The sequence below is a fragment of the Hypomesus transpacificus genome, chromosome 22 (genome assembly GCF_021917145.1).
Source record: "Hypomesus transpacificus isolate Combined female chromosome 22, fHypTra1, whole genome shotgun sequence".
NCBI classification, from domain to species: domain Eukaryota; kingdom Metazoa; phylum Chordata; class Actinopteri; order Osmeriformes; family Osmeridae; genus Hypomesus; species Hypomesus transpacificus.
In genome coordinates this window covers 11,995,905-12,011,359 of record NC_061081.1, presented here as the reverse complement: position 1 = coordinate 12,011,359, position 15,455 = coordinate 11,995,905, and the positions used below count along the sequence as shown (strand labels likewise).

Sequence of the window (15,455 nt, the reverse complement as noted above, 5' to 3'; positions counted from 1 at the left end):
TTAGGCAAATTTCTTTTTGGCTTGAATTTTTTAAGATCGATTTTTTTTCACTCGAATTTTTTAACCTCCAATTTTTTTAACATGTAATTAAAAATTCGATTTGGCTCAAATTTGAGCAACCTGAATTTTATTTCAGGTTGCCATCAGAGGGCCCCCAAGAGTGTATGAAATTACAGCTTAATAAAAAGATTATAGATATACACAGTGTCACCGAGGGGCCCCCAAATCAATTCCGCTTAAGGCCCCATAAAGGCTTGGGCCGGCCTTGCCCACATACATCAAACAGTTACACCTGCCTTTCTCCCTTTTAGTTTGACATTTGATTTATTCACCAGACACTAGCTATATGACCCCTCTTGTAAAGCCATCTGGTGTTTTTTCAGTCTAGCCTAAAGGACAGGCCTCTTTAGTGAAACTGTTCAGTATTCAGTCAATGCACTGTCTGATGACCTTCCCCACACTTAGACACAACACATACAGTCTCTTTCCCTTACACACACACACTAAACACGGACACAGAGAAACTGTTAATTTAATCATCTTGGAACTCTTATCTTTGAATTTCTACAAATGTAGCTGTTTAATAACCTCACACCAGTGCAGTGTGTGTTTTCATATAAAGCGTGGACGTGGTTCGTCACCCAAAAAACGGTTTCATGATAACACACAGGCTTCACTCGTCTGGTCTGTTATAGGCCTACTGGCCCATTCCTCTGTGAGGAGGTAATTATACAGAGCCAAGACAACTTGTTAAAACAGCTCTTTTTCTGAGTCAGACTGCAGAGAAAAAACAATAGAATGTGCTGAAACAGATTTTGAGTAATTAGATGATGAGACAAAACAGATCCACTCCCTGGTTTAAAAAGTCGCAGCCAGGACAGATTCTGGAACATTTCTCTGCTAATGGCGCCAAGGCTAACTAGTCACCTCCTTTGCCTTGTGATACTATCTCAGCTAGCACATCCTTCAGGTAGGTCCATTCAGGCTATCAAATAAATTAATAGGTTTCTAAAGATATATATATATATATTTAATGATGATCCATGTATAGAGTGATCTGGGAGCAAAGTTATCTTTTGAGTGTTGGTTTCATGCTTTATTATACCGTAGTTAGCGTAAACGCGACTAAAAGATCCCAGGTTTCCTGGTTCTTGTCCCACCAGATGAGGCGTCGCTGCCGGATAAAACATCTGCTCCCAGAGTAGACGTGCATCCACATGAGGGACATGGTAAGAGTCTTTGGTCCCCCTTGGCTGGTGGGGGTAGGGCCTGTAGGGCACCTGTTGGAACAGATAATGACCCCAGTTGAATGTTTGTGGGTGGTTGAACAATCCAAAATACCTCAAGTAGTCCCACAATGACAAGTGTAGGCAAGGCTGCAATATACTGACAGTCAAATCAATGTCAATAAAATCACAGTTGTATTTTTCCTGTTTTTCACAGAGACGGGATACAACCGTGATGACTCCCCTTGTCAGATTATATCTGTCACTGAAGACCCCGTGACCCCACCTGCCCCAGCCACCACCGACCAACCCGATGAGACCACAGACCAGGATGCCCGGCCTCTCGGTCCTCCTCATCCCCCATTGGTCCCGTACCGGACTGTCATCCCCTGGAGGCCCAACGTCGGAGGAGGATGGGCGAGTGCCAACGGTTTCCCCCGCTCCCCAGCGTGGTTCTTCGGGCCGCAGGGGAACGCTCGCTTCCATCCTGCCGCGTTCCCGCTGCCGGGGAACGCTCGCTTCCATCCTGCCGCGTTCCCGCTGCCGGGGAACGCTCGCTTCCATCCTGCCGCGTTCCCGCTGCCGGGGAACGCTCACTTCCATCCTGCCGCGTTCCCGCTGCCGGGGAACGTTCGCTTCCCCATCAGCAGTTTCCTCGGGGGCTATGACCCCCGTCTGGGACAACGGCCCTCCGGTCGGCCTTACTGGCCCCAGGGTCTAGGTCTGGCGCGGCGACGCAATTCGTCTGAGGAAATCTACGGATGAACGTGGGACGGAGCGTAAAAACTAGTTCAGATTATCCACAGTTGCGCATAAAACGAGGCGTTTAGGGTTTACTGGAAAGCAATTTTAGGATTTTACCATCACTGATGGTGAACACATCTGTCCCGATAGGTGGGTTGGGCTTGTTAACAGGCAACGTTGATACTCGAAAATAAACAATCAAATACAAAATATATGCAGTTTCTTTTTTCTCTTCACCTGTTGAGAGTTCAACCATTTCACTCACCATATTTAACACTTCTTGCTCTCAAAGCAGGTCGAAACTAGAGTCAATATCAAAACTTTCATCAAAACCACAATGGGTGTTGATGAAAGCAATCATTAGTGACAAGTTAGTACGGATCGCCTCTTACCTGTGTCGACACAAGCCTCTTGTGGTCATCCTCTCGTGGTCTCTGCAGTCTAGAGGAGAAACACTCGAAGTGTCTGGCTGGATAAACCACAGAGCTGAATTTATGGCTGTGGGCTAAATGTGTTTTTTCTTTTATGTACGTAGTACGTTTTTCCTGCCACAGAGCGTTGTCTTAGTTGAACTCCAATAAAGATTCTCCATCAAAATATTTTCTTACTAGTGCACTGGGCTTTGTTCATAACATCAACAGCTTGAAGTCTTTAACTGGCTGGGGAGATGAAAGGTGCTCTTAAGCATAACCGATATCGAGTCAGATCGGTGATTCCTCAAAAGGACTCCGGCCACCACGCGAGCTCTCACAACAGAACGACAGCTAGGAGTGATGCAGATGTCAGTAGTTTATTGTATGTCAAGTCCAACACATTCAAATGGGAAAGTAACAAATAAACAAAACAGATGCAGCTGCACTAGTCTTGTTTCCCTACTAGCAACAAGTAGAGGAGGGACAAGGGAGTGGTAGAGAGAGGAAGAGGACGGTAGAGAGAGGAAGAGGAGGGTAGGGAGGAAGAGGAGGGTAGAGAGAGGAAGAGGAGGGTAGAGAGAGGAAGAGGAGGGTAGAGAGGAAGAGGAGGGTAGAGAGAGGAAGAGGAGGGTAGAGAGAGGAAGAGGAGGGTAGAGAGAGGACTAGGAGGGTAGAGAGAGGAAGAGGAGGGTAGACAGGAGAAAGATGAGGACTTCTTACTAACAGCTACTGAAGCTGAGAGGAGCTTCTTCAGAGACAAAAGAGGACTGGAATGATTCATCTGAAATCCACTCTACTGCTTTTTCAACCATGAAAAGAAAAAGATATGATAGCCAATGTTCTTTAGAGGGCCTTTGACAATTGGGAGGGTTAGGGTCACTGAAATGTTTAGCAAAAAAACACAAAATCTATCTGCTCACATTAAACATCTTTGACACCATTGTGACTTTAGTTTTTGCTCTGACTTCAGCATAATGAGATTTTCCTCAATTCTTGTTTTCCCATCAACCGTTGTTGAAAATTGTAAAAGGTAAAATTGCAGTTTTGTTTATTTTAAGCACCCTTTCAGGCGCTTTTAAGCCGTAACCATGGCAGGCCGTAACCATGGCGGGCTGTAACCACGGTGACCGTAGCATACAGGCAACTGTGAAATATGTCCGTTTGAGAAACAACCGTAGACTACCCTGAACCCACATCACTCTGCAGAACCACAAACACTGATGTTCCAGACCAGGTCCGTCTGACTGGAGGACTCAGCTGTGGGACATGGGGGAGGTGGAGGGGAGAGGTGGAAGTGTTACAGACCGCCACGCTGTCCCACAGCCAAAGACACAAAGGACTGCCTCACAGCTGTTCTCCGCTCCTGCCGGCTGAACAACATTTCAGCAGAGCGACTGGGAGGTGCTGCCAGGACTAGACGGGTTTCTAAAGAATCCTACGAAATCCCACCCTGTTGAGTTTTGACATGGTGAGGAACTGGGGGAGGAGTTCATACCCTGACAGTCCCAGACACAAGGACAGTTTAGCGTTTCTAGAAAAAAAAGTCCCATCAGATGTCTTCCTGTTCTGGTGAAGGACAAGACCCACTGGAAACACACATCTCCATCTTGTCTTCTCAGAGAGCACAGGAGGAGAAAACAACATTTCAGTCTTTAGAGAAGTACCAACACTCTTATTGTGGCTTGTCTGGAACCAGCAAAGTGATTAAATGTGTTCGCTATAATGCAGCAAAACAGATGTAGCGGTGTTGTTTTCGAACACACAGAAAAAGCGTGGATGAACTGCAGAGCGTGGATGGGAGTTGTAGTTTTTTGTTGTCACAGAACAGATAGCAGAGGTGCCCCTCCGCACCCTTGAAGTCTCATACAAAATGGCTGTCAAGAAAATTAAAGTTTGTTGTTGAGGACAGAGAAAGCGATCCTGCCTGGAGCCACCTGGTGGGCTTCAACATCCCACGGTCCAGCACAGTCACAACAAAGTCCAAGGTTTCCCTGTCCGTCACAACCACATACCATCTCATCAATACTGGAGACTTGGAACTGAACCTAGGATTCACCTCCAAACTGACTTGGCAGTTCCAACGAACCAAAACATTTACCATTTACATGTAAACTGTACCGCATTATCCATGACCCCATCCTGTTTTCACCTCTACACCTTTTGAGCGTCTAAAAAATTACCCCTCGTCTCAGCTCCCCAAACAGCAGATACTATAATCAAATGTACAAAATAACTGACAGCAAGTTCTCGTAGGTACAGTAGGTCTGAACAGTTTGTAAACCACTGGTTGTGTGGTGGGGGTTCTGTGTGATGAACGTTCTACAAGTTGCTTTTAGCATTCAGACAAAAAGGTTCAAAACTTCTCAGTTATGGAAAAGTAAGGGAGCCCACGAACCCTCGACTCGCAGACGCAAAGTTGGAAAAGAGCAAACCGAAGGCACCATCATGCTTTTTTATATCAAGTTGAAAAGAAAAACTAAAAACCAAAACCGAACATACAGTAAACTATGATTTGTACATTTATTCTGTTCCAGGTTCAGATGGTGTTGGAGGAGGAGCCTTCCCAGGATCATGGCATCACAGATGGAGCAGAAGAGAGAAACAATAAACATCAACAAAGAAAGAGAAGACATTGTCACTTCATCAGCCCCCCCCCCCCCCCCCCCCCCCCCCCCCCACTCCCCCCAGCCTAATGTTCTAAGTTAAAGTCCAGTTTGAGAGCTTTTATTTCAATTGATGAAAAGAAAAGTGGAGGGGGGGGGGAGGAATAAAGAAGTGACATGTCAGTGGTGTTTCTGGTTAGGGTCTGTTGGCTGTTGTCTTGTAAATATTGAAGTGTTTCTCTGGGTAGGAAGGAGACAGCCCATTGATCAGAGCAGACAGCCCCCCCACCCCCAGATGTTCCTGCGCTTCACAACACCAGTGTGAACGGAGGGTGTTCCCTCTCGGCCCGCTCATGAGAGCATCGAGCAACTCGGTTTTCAAGCAGTGTTCCTTTTTTCCAAACAAAAGGAACAAAAAAAAAACGCATCTGCTTTTCTCCCTTTCAAACTGCACCTCGTACTCCCCCCCCCCCACCCCAACAGTCACTGGGTAGAGAAACCACCATCTATAAAAATGTGCACGAGAGGGATTTTTGTGAAGTAGCACCCCTGGCCAGTTAAGGGATATAATCTCTTTTCCAAATGGTGGACCTGTGGGCAGGGGAGGCAGATCAGTCCAGTCTCTTGATGAGGATCACTCCTGGTTGGGCTGATGTTTTATTTTTCCTCAAATTTACAAATGAATGTTTGTGAAACAGGACACTCAGCTCGTGAGACCAAAACACAGAAAGAAAACAGCCAAACTGTTTTGCTTATCTTGGTTTCATCCACAGAAGAAACTTGACATGTCGTCACATTTCAAAAAACCCAAGAAAAAAGGGAAAGAAATTAAAAATAAAAGAAATTTCTCAACCAAAAAAAAAAACAAACAAAAGTATATACGTTTATACATGTAGACTTATTTTTTTTAAATCGTTAACAAGAACGCGGTAGAGCAGATGAAGAACGTGGTACTACTTCCGAAACTGCAGGGGGCGCTGTCCTCAGCGGCGCTGGGTGGTGAAGCGGCCCTCTCCCTGGCCCTGCCCCCCCGCCCCCCTGCCGGAGCCAAGGCCAGGTTTGGGGGCCATGGCCCCCCGCGGTGGCGGGCCCCTGCCGTCCCGCATCATGCCTCCGCCGGTACCCACAATGCTGCGGGGGCCGCCGGGCCCCCCAGGGCCCCGGTCGCTGCGCCGCATGTCCCTGCGCTCGTCACCTCCGCCGCCTCGAGTTTCACGCTCACGCACCGCTCGGGTCTTCTTCTCCTCCACGTTCAGACGCACCTCGCCCCGGAACATGATGGGCTGGGGAGGAGCCGGAGGAGGGGAAGGGGAAGAGGAGGGTCGTTAGCAGCCAGTCAAGGGAAAGTTTTGAACAGAACATCATACCAACTCCTCCTCCTGGGTTCCGCTAACAAGAGCAGGGACGTTAACAGGACACACACAGCTTGCTTTCCAAACTGATCCATTTGAATTTGAAAAAAAGGCAAAAATCTATTAATTTATTGTTTAGTTTAGCAAATTCATTGAAGCATAAATACATTCTAATACTCTCCATGGGACATATTAGTGCCCTTTGAACCCTGATGAGGTGTGCCAACCAATCACCAGTGAATCAAGGAGGATGATGATGCTAATGCCCCGCCCACCTTGGCTCCCAAGATTCTCTGCACGGGGTCGGAGTCGTCGAACACCACGAAGCCGAAGTTAGGCAGCTTCCCTCCGACGCCCTTCGTATTGATCCTCAGCTCCACCACGTTACCGAACGCTGAAACCAAAGTTCACTTAGAAACCTGCTGTTTCATACTATCAACAGGCCTCCTGCATTTCTGTTGAGTGTCATGTTTGGGAGAAACTAAGGCATGTTTTCTTTTGTTGCTAAATAACTCATTCTAGAAAACTGCAACAAAAGAATATATATATGTATATAGTTAATGTGAGGGACCTACTCATGAAGAACTCCTTGAGCTCGCTCTCGATGATGTCGTGAGGAAGGTTTCCCACAAATAGCTGGTGGCTGTCAGGGTAACGAACCACTCTTCTGTTGTCCAGCTCACTCGACTCAGAGTCGCCACGCCCTGCGCACACGTGACATCATCATTAAGAGACGCAGGGGCAAGATGTTGTGTGCATGTGTATCCTCCGGTGTGTTTATTCACAATTCTTGGGTTGTTGGGTGTCTAAAGCAGGTGCCTGCTGAGGCAGGTTGGAAACAGAAACAGGAAGTGATGTTATTGCCGTTTTACCTTTGTTGACAAAACTGAAGTGTGGTTTCCCCGTTTGTGATTCTGAAGACGCAACACCATCTGACAGAGACAAGGAGTGAGTTTCACCACGTGACAAGAGACCCAGGAACGGGAAGACCCGGTGAGGTTCAGAGAAACAGAGGGACAAAGGGCTTTTAAACAACACAGCTCAGAAGGGGCTCCTTATGCACCCTGTAGTCCTCTCAGAACCAGAGATGACATTAACATGGACGCAGCAGGGACTGGGTCAAGAAGATGGAGCATGGGGGAGAAAAGGAGGGGAACAAGGAGGATGGGGAAAAGAAGGAACGAGTAAAGGAGTAAGGAAAGGAGGAGGAGAGTGGAGGCCCCTCTCTGGTTGTGGGTCTCACCAGGCCTGGCCCCCCGCGGTACGAAGGCCGGTCTGTCACGTGTGCGCTGGTCCCGGGGCCGGCTGGGGGCTGTCTGGGCCTCTGGCTTGGCCTCCACTCTGGGCTGCTGTGTACACACACACGACAGAGGATGAGGCTTGCTTACTCCAGAACTCCCTAGGCGCTAATACAGAGGTTACACCGGCACCGCACTCATGCATCACAGCTATGGTGTGTGTGGTTTAGTGGTTAGAGCAAGGAGTTCACCAACCCTGCCAGCTATGGTGTGTGTGGCTTAGTGGTTAGAGCAAGGAGTTCACCAACCCTGCCAGCTATGGCGTGTGTGGCTTAGTGGTTAGAGCAGGGAGTTCACCAACCCTGCCAGCTATGGTGTGTGTGGTTTAGGGGTTAGAGCAGGGAGTTCACCAACCACCTCCTGCAGGGCTACACGTTGGTTGCTTCTGGCTCAGCATAACACGCGTATCTGATGCAACACTAGTTACCTGATCAACCAGCTCATTATTAGCAAAAACCAACAGGCAGGTAGCTCTCCAAGTCGGGCTGGAGACCCCTGGGTTAGAGCAGAGTTCAAATCTCCCCCGTGCTAGATGAATGTTCACCTGCGAGCTGGGTGCCTTGACAACGTGGGGAGAGATCCCGGAGGCAGGAACTGATCCGCTGGGTGGCAGATTCTTACTGGTCACTGAGGCCCAGGAGAAGGTCTGCGGAGGGAACGTCGTCGTCAGTCAGGACAATAAAGCTTTTCTCTTTGAACTTTCAGTCACAATAGCCATGTGTTTGTTGTTTACGAAGGACACCAATAAGAGACTGGTTGATCTTCCATCCTTTGTGAGCAGCAGACAAACTACACAGCACTACACAGCACTACACAGCACTACACAGCACTACACAGCACTACACAGCACTACACAGCACTACACAGGCCAGGTGTCTGGACGAGGACCAGGAGGGCAGGGCTCGACAATAACGATGGCCAGAAAAAAGTAACATTGGGACAGTTAAACTAGCAACTCACAGGCCCAATCGGGCCACTGCAAAGCATTGATTGGAAGGAAGAGAAAATATTGCATTGTAAAAGTTAGCATCCTTCATTTGTTTTGCTATCTGCTAAAAGCATAAATAACTTTGCAGCTCGTGGGGCGCACATTTGGCAAATCAAGAGTTGAGTAGTGAGTGAGTGACGAGTGGTTGTCAAATTGTAATTCTATAATGTTTCTTTTATGGAACTAAGATGCACTGTGTCGTCTGTCGTATGTTCCCGTCTAAAGCAGACAAAAGTGGATCTTTTTACACAGGCACCAACTATTTTCGAAAACAATCCCTGACCAGCCATGCTAGCATTCAGCACCTGGTTTGCGTGACAGTTTAACGGATGGTTGACCACCTTCCAGGTCGTTGACCATGCTGGTCAGGAATTTAAATGTAGATGCCCATCGTGTTATTGCACGACTTATAACAACGGCATATCACGTAATTAAGACGGGCCAGCCGTTCGCCTCGTTTCCCCAGGCTATAGAACTGCAGCAGAAGAATAGTGTAGACTTGGGTAATCAGTATCGTACTGATGAAATGCTATGGAAGCTTTTATATATTAGCATTGAGGGACCACAGGTTTCCCAGTTTCAGCCAGACAGAGTTGTGCAGAGAGGCTGTCAGCAGGGGAGAGCACAGGGGAGAGAGCACGTCATGTTGGAGGGTAAAAAGTCAATAGTTTTGCTGACTATTACCTTTTCATTACTAGAAATGTGATTTCATTTTGTTCTCACCTTGGGGGGCTCCTGAGTGTGGGGTGGGGACTCCACAGGGGGTGGAGAGGGGGCCTTTTCCACCTCCTCCAGAACCTTCTCCTCCACCTCGGGCTTGGCCTCTTCTGGCTTGGGCTCAGGTTCCCCCTCCACCTCCACCTCCGGCACCGGCTCCTCCATGGGCTCCTCTACACCATTTCTACGGGAACAGGAGGGAACACCACCGTTACTACGGGAACACCACCGTTACTACGGGAACAGGAGGGAACGCCACCGTTACTACGGGAACAGGAGGGAACACCACCGTTACTACGGGAACAGGAGGGAATGCCACCGTTACTACGGGAACAGGAGGGAACATCACCGTTACTACGAGAACAGGAGGGAACACCACCGTTACTACGAGAACAGGAGGGAACACCACTGTTACTACTGGAACAGGAGGGAACACCACCGTTACTACGGGAACACCACCGTTACTACGGGAACAGGAGGGAACACCACCGTTACTACTGAAACAGGAGGGAACACCACCGTTACTACTGGAACAGGAGGGAACACCAAGCTATTTCTTTTGTCTGGAGACACCTGCCTGCAGGTTTTTTGCCTCAACACTAACCTAACACACCTGAATCTAACAATTGGAAAACCAACAGGCAGGTAGGACTCCCGGAACAGTGTTGGAGACCCCTGGCCTAAAGGTTAGGCTCTTCAAATGTAAGGTTTGGTAAAAGGGGACACCATTAATAAAGCTGTGTGTTGGTTTTATTGCCATCTTGGTACATTGTTTTATTGTAAGACTTGTGAAATTTAGACGTTAGTGTTGCACAGCAATGATCACCGTGGCTGATGGCTGAGACATGGTGCAGTGTGGCTAGTAACACAAGACTGTTCCTCCACTCTGACAACCAAAACATTGTAGAACTATGCACTCTGTTTATAGCTTCTGAAAAAAAAAGTCTGCTAAATGAATAAAAAGGTAAACATCTGATGTTTTTACACTCACGAGACAGGGTGAGGGTCGTAGTAGGTGGTGCTGTTGGGGCTGTCCTGCAGGGGTTCTGGGGACACTGGCCTCTCCTCCACCTCCTCCTCCACTTCCTCTTCTGACTCTGAGGAGGTAACCCCACACAGGTTAAAGGTCAGATCCAGAGCCCTTTCATGTAGACTTTCAGAAGAGCTTCCCATGCAAGTCTGTATGTGACTGACAAGAAATATGAACCTCATTCCAGACACCCTTGTTTGTTTTAGATAAACTAACCATCCTTCTGTACTGTCTGGAATACAGTCCTAATCTGTGTTTGATAAAGTATGAATAACTGTCCTGATTTGTGTTCTGTACTGTTTCAATCTGACTGTCAGAATCTGAATTATAATCTCACCCTCGTCCAGCTCAGCCTCCGAGTCGCCAAATACCTCGTCCTCGTAGCGGAATATGTCGTTGTGTACGTAGAACTTGTTTGCCACAGATCCCTGTTAAAACACACACACACTTAAGTACCCCTGCTGGCAAAGGCAACATCTTATAAGTCTGATCAACGGATTGGTTTAAGAGCTAATGCTCCAATCCATAATATGCCTTTAAACTATCAGAGTAGAGACGTTTGAGAAAGAAAGGGGGGTGGAAAACGCATTTGACAGAACGGGTTTGGAGAACTAGCTCAACCATTGGCAACCCTACAGAAACACCACCCCCCCCTCTTCTCGGAGAAGTCAGTGGTGCGTAACCGAGGCCACCGCTCACCTCTGGGGCGAGCACGAATGTCTGCATGAACTTCCTCATTGGCTGACCATTGTTGGACAGCTCTCCCATCACCTGGACGACCACGCCGTCGCTCAGCGTGGCGTGAGCGTCAACCTGCCTGATCTTCGTGTGACACTCGCTGAACTGCAGTGACATCACCTTCTTGTGGATCTCCTGCTCGGAACCGGAGGAGGGGAACAGAAAGAGAGGATTCAAAATTAGAAAACTTTATTCTTCTATCATCAGGAGAAGAACAGTAAACTGAAAAAACAAACTTGATAGTTTTACTCTCGATAACTTCCTTCAGGGCTTCCCCACAGGGGTGACGCGTTCTAAATCTTATCGACAAATATCGACCTTCTAATAGTTGGTCATCAGCAGGGCTTGTTTACAGGTGTGAGCTAGTGGAACCTACAGGTGTAGCCAGTGGCGAAAATCTGCTATCAATTATGGGGGGGGGACAATTATATGACATTTTCTCAAGAGCAATTCCTGAGGGGGACACCAAACTTACTACTGTAACACAGCCTACATTGTAATATGTTAAATGTATATTATTAATATGATTTAAATGTCCTTATGTTTACAGTGATTTATTGGGGGTGACAAATCATATTTTCACCAGGATGGGGGGGTTGTGTGTCCCCTTTCCTCCCCCAGGATTTCTGCCTATGGGTGTAGCTGAAGGGGAACCTACCGCTTGGCCGTAGACCGCCTCCGCCACTTTGCCGTTGGAGTCGAGACCACCGTGAACGTAGGAGGAGTTCCTTCCATAGAACCTGCCGAGACAATATACACACAGCTCAGACCTCCAGACACAGCTCAGACCTACAGACACAGCTCAGACCTCCAGACACAGCTCAGACCTACAGACACAGCTCAGACCTACAGACACAGACACAGCTCAGACCTACAGACACAGCTCAGACCTACAGACGCACAGCTCAGACCTACAGACACAGCTCAGACCAGACCTACACACACAGCTCAGCCCTACACACACAGCTCAGACCTACAGACACAGCTCAGACCAGACCTACAGACACAGCTCAGGCCTACAGACACAACTTAGACCTACAGACACAGCTCAGACCAGACCTACAGACACAGCTCAGACCTACAGACACAGCTCAGGCCTACAGACACAGCTTAGACCTACAGACACAGCTCAGACCTACAGACACAGCTCAGACCTACAGACACAGCTCAGACCAGGCCTACAGACACAGCTCAGCTCAGGCCTACAGACACAGCTCAGACCAGACCTACAGACACAGCTCAGACCAGACCTACAGACACAGCTCAGGCCTACAGACACAGCTCAGACCTACAGACACAGCTCAGACCAGACCTACAGACACAGCTCAGGCCTACAGACACAGCTCAGACCTACAGACACAGCTCAGACCTACAGACACAGCTCAGACCAGACCTACAGACACAGCTCGGACCTACAGACACAGCTCAGACCAGACCTACAGACAGCTCAGACAAAGCTCAGACCTACAGACGCACAGCTCAGACCTACAGACACAGCTCAGACCTACAGACGCACAGCTCAGACCTACAGACACAGCTCAGACCTACAGAGCTCACTGGATGAAAAGCGTCTGCTAAATGAATCCAATTTGTACTATACTGAGAGCACTAAGCCTGGGGATCACAACAACAGGGTCTCTTGACGCGTCTTGGGTACATAGTGTTGGCTGGCAGTTAACCTGCAATAATGGATCGGTGAGGGTTGGTATCAATTCAGGCTGGGTATACCTCAGTTGTAGGGCATTTGACTACATAACAAGAGTTTGCAGGTTCGAATCCCCCTCAACGCCCCTACCTCCCCTCCGTGACTGCCAAATTAACACACTCACACAATGTGTTCGCTTGAAAAGCTAAGCATGCATGGAGAATGTTGAGGTGGCCGTTTACCTGTGGAGGAAGTCTGGTGCCTTGTTTAGCAGTGTGTAGTACTGCCTCACGAACTCCCGGCCGACCAGCAGGGAACTTGGCTTCTCCATCACCATTTCTTTGGTAAACAATATGAAGCGCTGGAAAACAAACGCGGGAGTTTTAGGGGCGGTGGTAAGTCCAGGGACTCACCTTCGGGAGGTAGAACCTTGTCTCAAGGAATTACTTGCAAGGTTGTAGAACATAGCTACGTTAAAATGACGGATGGAAGACAAGGCCGGGAGCATTCTTATTTTGGCCACGGTATGACATATTTCGAAGTATACAAATATATAATTAATTGTAAAGATAAAAAGACTACCACAATTATCCTTCTGGTTAGTAACAGTATCATGCATGAAGGGACTTCCACTCTAGGGCAGTGTGTTAACGCTAGAGACGAAGTATTACGCAATAATCATTTAAATGCAATTGATTTGTCCTTTTGATCACGTTTTGGGTACACAATACAACAATACAACAATGTCATTTCAATTAGATAAAAGGTCCTGGGTTTATTCTCAGCAATAATATCATGCTCATTCGGGTTGAATTAAAGTTACTGTCGAGCTATGGTTAACCAGATGAATGTGAATACATTTGAACGAATCGCATCGACAGAATAATCATCCATGTGTCGTTGTAAAATGTCTTCATAGTAGCTAGCCTAGAATGCTAACGTTAGCACCAGCAGCGTGCAACTGCGCCATCATGGCAATGAGAAAGGGGACAAAAAGACTGGATAAAAAAATGCATAGCCGTGTTTTTTCCACTAATACAAAGGGCTGCCAAAAGGCTTCACTGTACGTCTACCACAATACGACAAGCTTATAAAAACGTGCCCTTAATAATTGTTATTGTATTAATTTAACTTGGGCCTATTGTAAATGATGTAGTTAGACTGCGGAAGGCCTCCCGCGACCTCGCAACTCGGACGATTCCTAGCTTGCCATCTAGATGGGAACTTGATCAGTGTGACATCAAATCTACCCAACGTTTATTAAATGTCACATGTCGCACTAAATGTATTGATAAAGATAGAGAACGAGGTATTATCTTCGCTTAACCACGTAGTTAGCATAGTTTTTGTTTCGCAAGCCAGTTAGCTGCCCAACTTGTACAAACCAGAAAGGTAGCTAGCCAACCAGCTTTTTTATATGGATTTTCTGGCTAGCTACTGGATTTAAGGACTGGCCGTTTGACAGCCATCATACCGTTTAGTTGGTGACGGTAACTTGATGGTGGTTGATGGTTATGATGGTTTGCAATCGTTATGTCCACAATATATGACGGTTCTACCGGAACGATAGCAAAACCGGTGGGCTCATGGCGGCTAAGCTCGACCTGTGGCGTCGTTCTAATTCCGCTGACGGTCTTGCTACTTTCGTTTAAATTTACCGAAACAATTCTCTCGTTTAACCCATATGTTCCCCGTCGTACCTCAGTTCACTTAACAGTCCGCTTATTCGCTTGCTACCAGAATAAAGTAATTTTAATAAAAGGAGTCTACTGCAGACGTCCAAACTAGATTTTCAGCTAACCGGGGTATTCATTGTTCGCGGTGCCTGCTAAATGTGCCCCTCGCCGGTCTCATGTCAGCAATGTTGCTTACTTGCCACTAAGGTCTTTGGTTAGTCACTTGACAACAAATGCATGGTTTAAACCAAGTGGTAATTGTACAGTCGATAAAAAATACTACAAAACGTTTCAGAAGCAGCATGTTTATAAACGGCTGCTTAGCCAGTGTAATATGTTTTCAATGCACCACGCACTGAACTGCTAACTAGCTAGCGTTGCTGATAACAGGGATAGCATGCTACCATTATTGACGAAAATACATGATTTTGCTTAGTCTACACATCAACTATACTGAGAAGCTATTGAAAACATGTGCTGTTAGCTTAACTGTCTAAAGTTAACGAGAACCAAGTGTTGAAACGTGCCATTATTATTCGCTTGCTAACAGGCTAGCCCAGTTAAACAAAAGCATTGGCTTGATAGCGTGGTTAGTTAGCTAACTAGCTACGCTAACTCTGTAGTCTGTCTCTGTAATGTTAGCAGTTACAACGCTAGACAGCATAAAGGTAACTTACCTTTTGAAAAACCTATCTAATTGGACACAGTGTTAGAATAAATATGTATGAATATCAACGATACTAGTCGTCGACTATTCTCTGAAATATGAATAATATTTCAAGCCGCTGTGTTGTGTGATAACTCCCACCTCCACTAAGACTTATGATCTCTGCTTTATCAGAGATTGCAAATTTAAAGCGATAGGCTCAATTTTTTGGGGTCCTACCCCTGCAATCTGGGGCAGTGCAGCCCCGTCACATAAACCAGCCAATGAACGTTTTACACTGGACTACATACATTGTGACGTAAAAAGGCGTATTGTCGCGCCAGCCTTACCGGCCAAAGTTTTCGTGGAATGACGTCAC

General features: G+C 47.2%; 2 protein-coding genes across 3 annotated transcripts; one reads left to right on the top strand and one right to left on the bottom strand.

Moving 5' to 3' along the window:
• The first annotated feature begins 763 nt into the window (after positions 1-763).
• Positions 764-5,013, top strand: LOC124484163 (protein diaphanous homolog 1-like). The gene is made up of 3 exons (XM_047044931.1): positions 764-970; positions 1,164-1,229; positions 1,444-5,013. Exons 1-3 carry the CDS (start codon positions 904-906, stop codon positions 1,989-1,991), a joined length of 681 nt encoding a protein of 226 aa, XP_046900887.1. The 5' UTR covers positions 764-903; the 3' UTR covers positions 1,992-5,013.
• Positions 2,742-15,287, bottom strand: g3bp2a (G3BP stress granule assembly factor 2a). 2 transcript variants are annotated; one of them, XM_047044929.1, is made up of 13 exons: positions 15,108-15,287; positions 12,997-13,115; positions 11,768-11,849; positions 11,071-11,244; positions 10,709-10,799; positions 10,333-10,438; positions 9,348-9,525; positions 8,181-8,282; positions 7,582-7,684; positions 7,211-7,270; positions 6,914-7,042; positions 6,614-6,732; positions 2,742-6,269 (listed from the first exon to the last, which is right to left on the bottom strand). In XM_047044929.1, exons 2-13 carry the CDS (start codon positions 13,089-13,091, stop codon positions 5,970-5,972), a joined length of 1,539 nt encoding a protein of 512 aa, XP_046900885.1. In that variant the 5' UTR covers positions 13,092-13,115; positions 15,108-15,287; the 3' UTR covers positions 2,742-5,969. The 2 variants fall into 2 exon arrangements, with proteins under 2 accessions (XP_046900885.1, XP_046900884.1); XM_047044928.1 differs by having other exon boundaries at positions 7,582-7,687; positions 15,108-15,286.
• Positions 15,288-15,455: the final 168 nt, after the last annotated feature.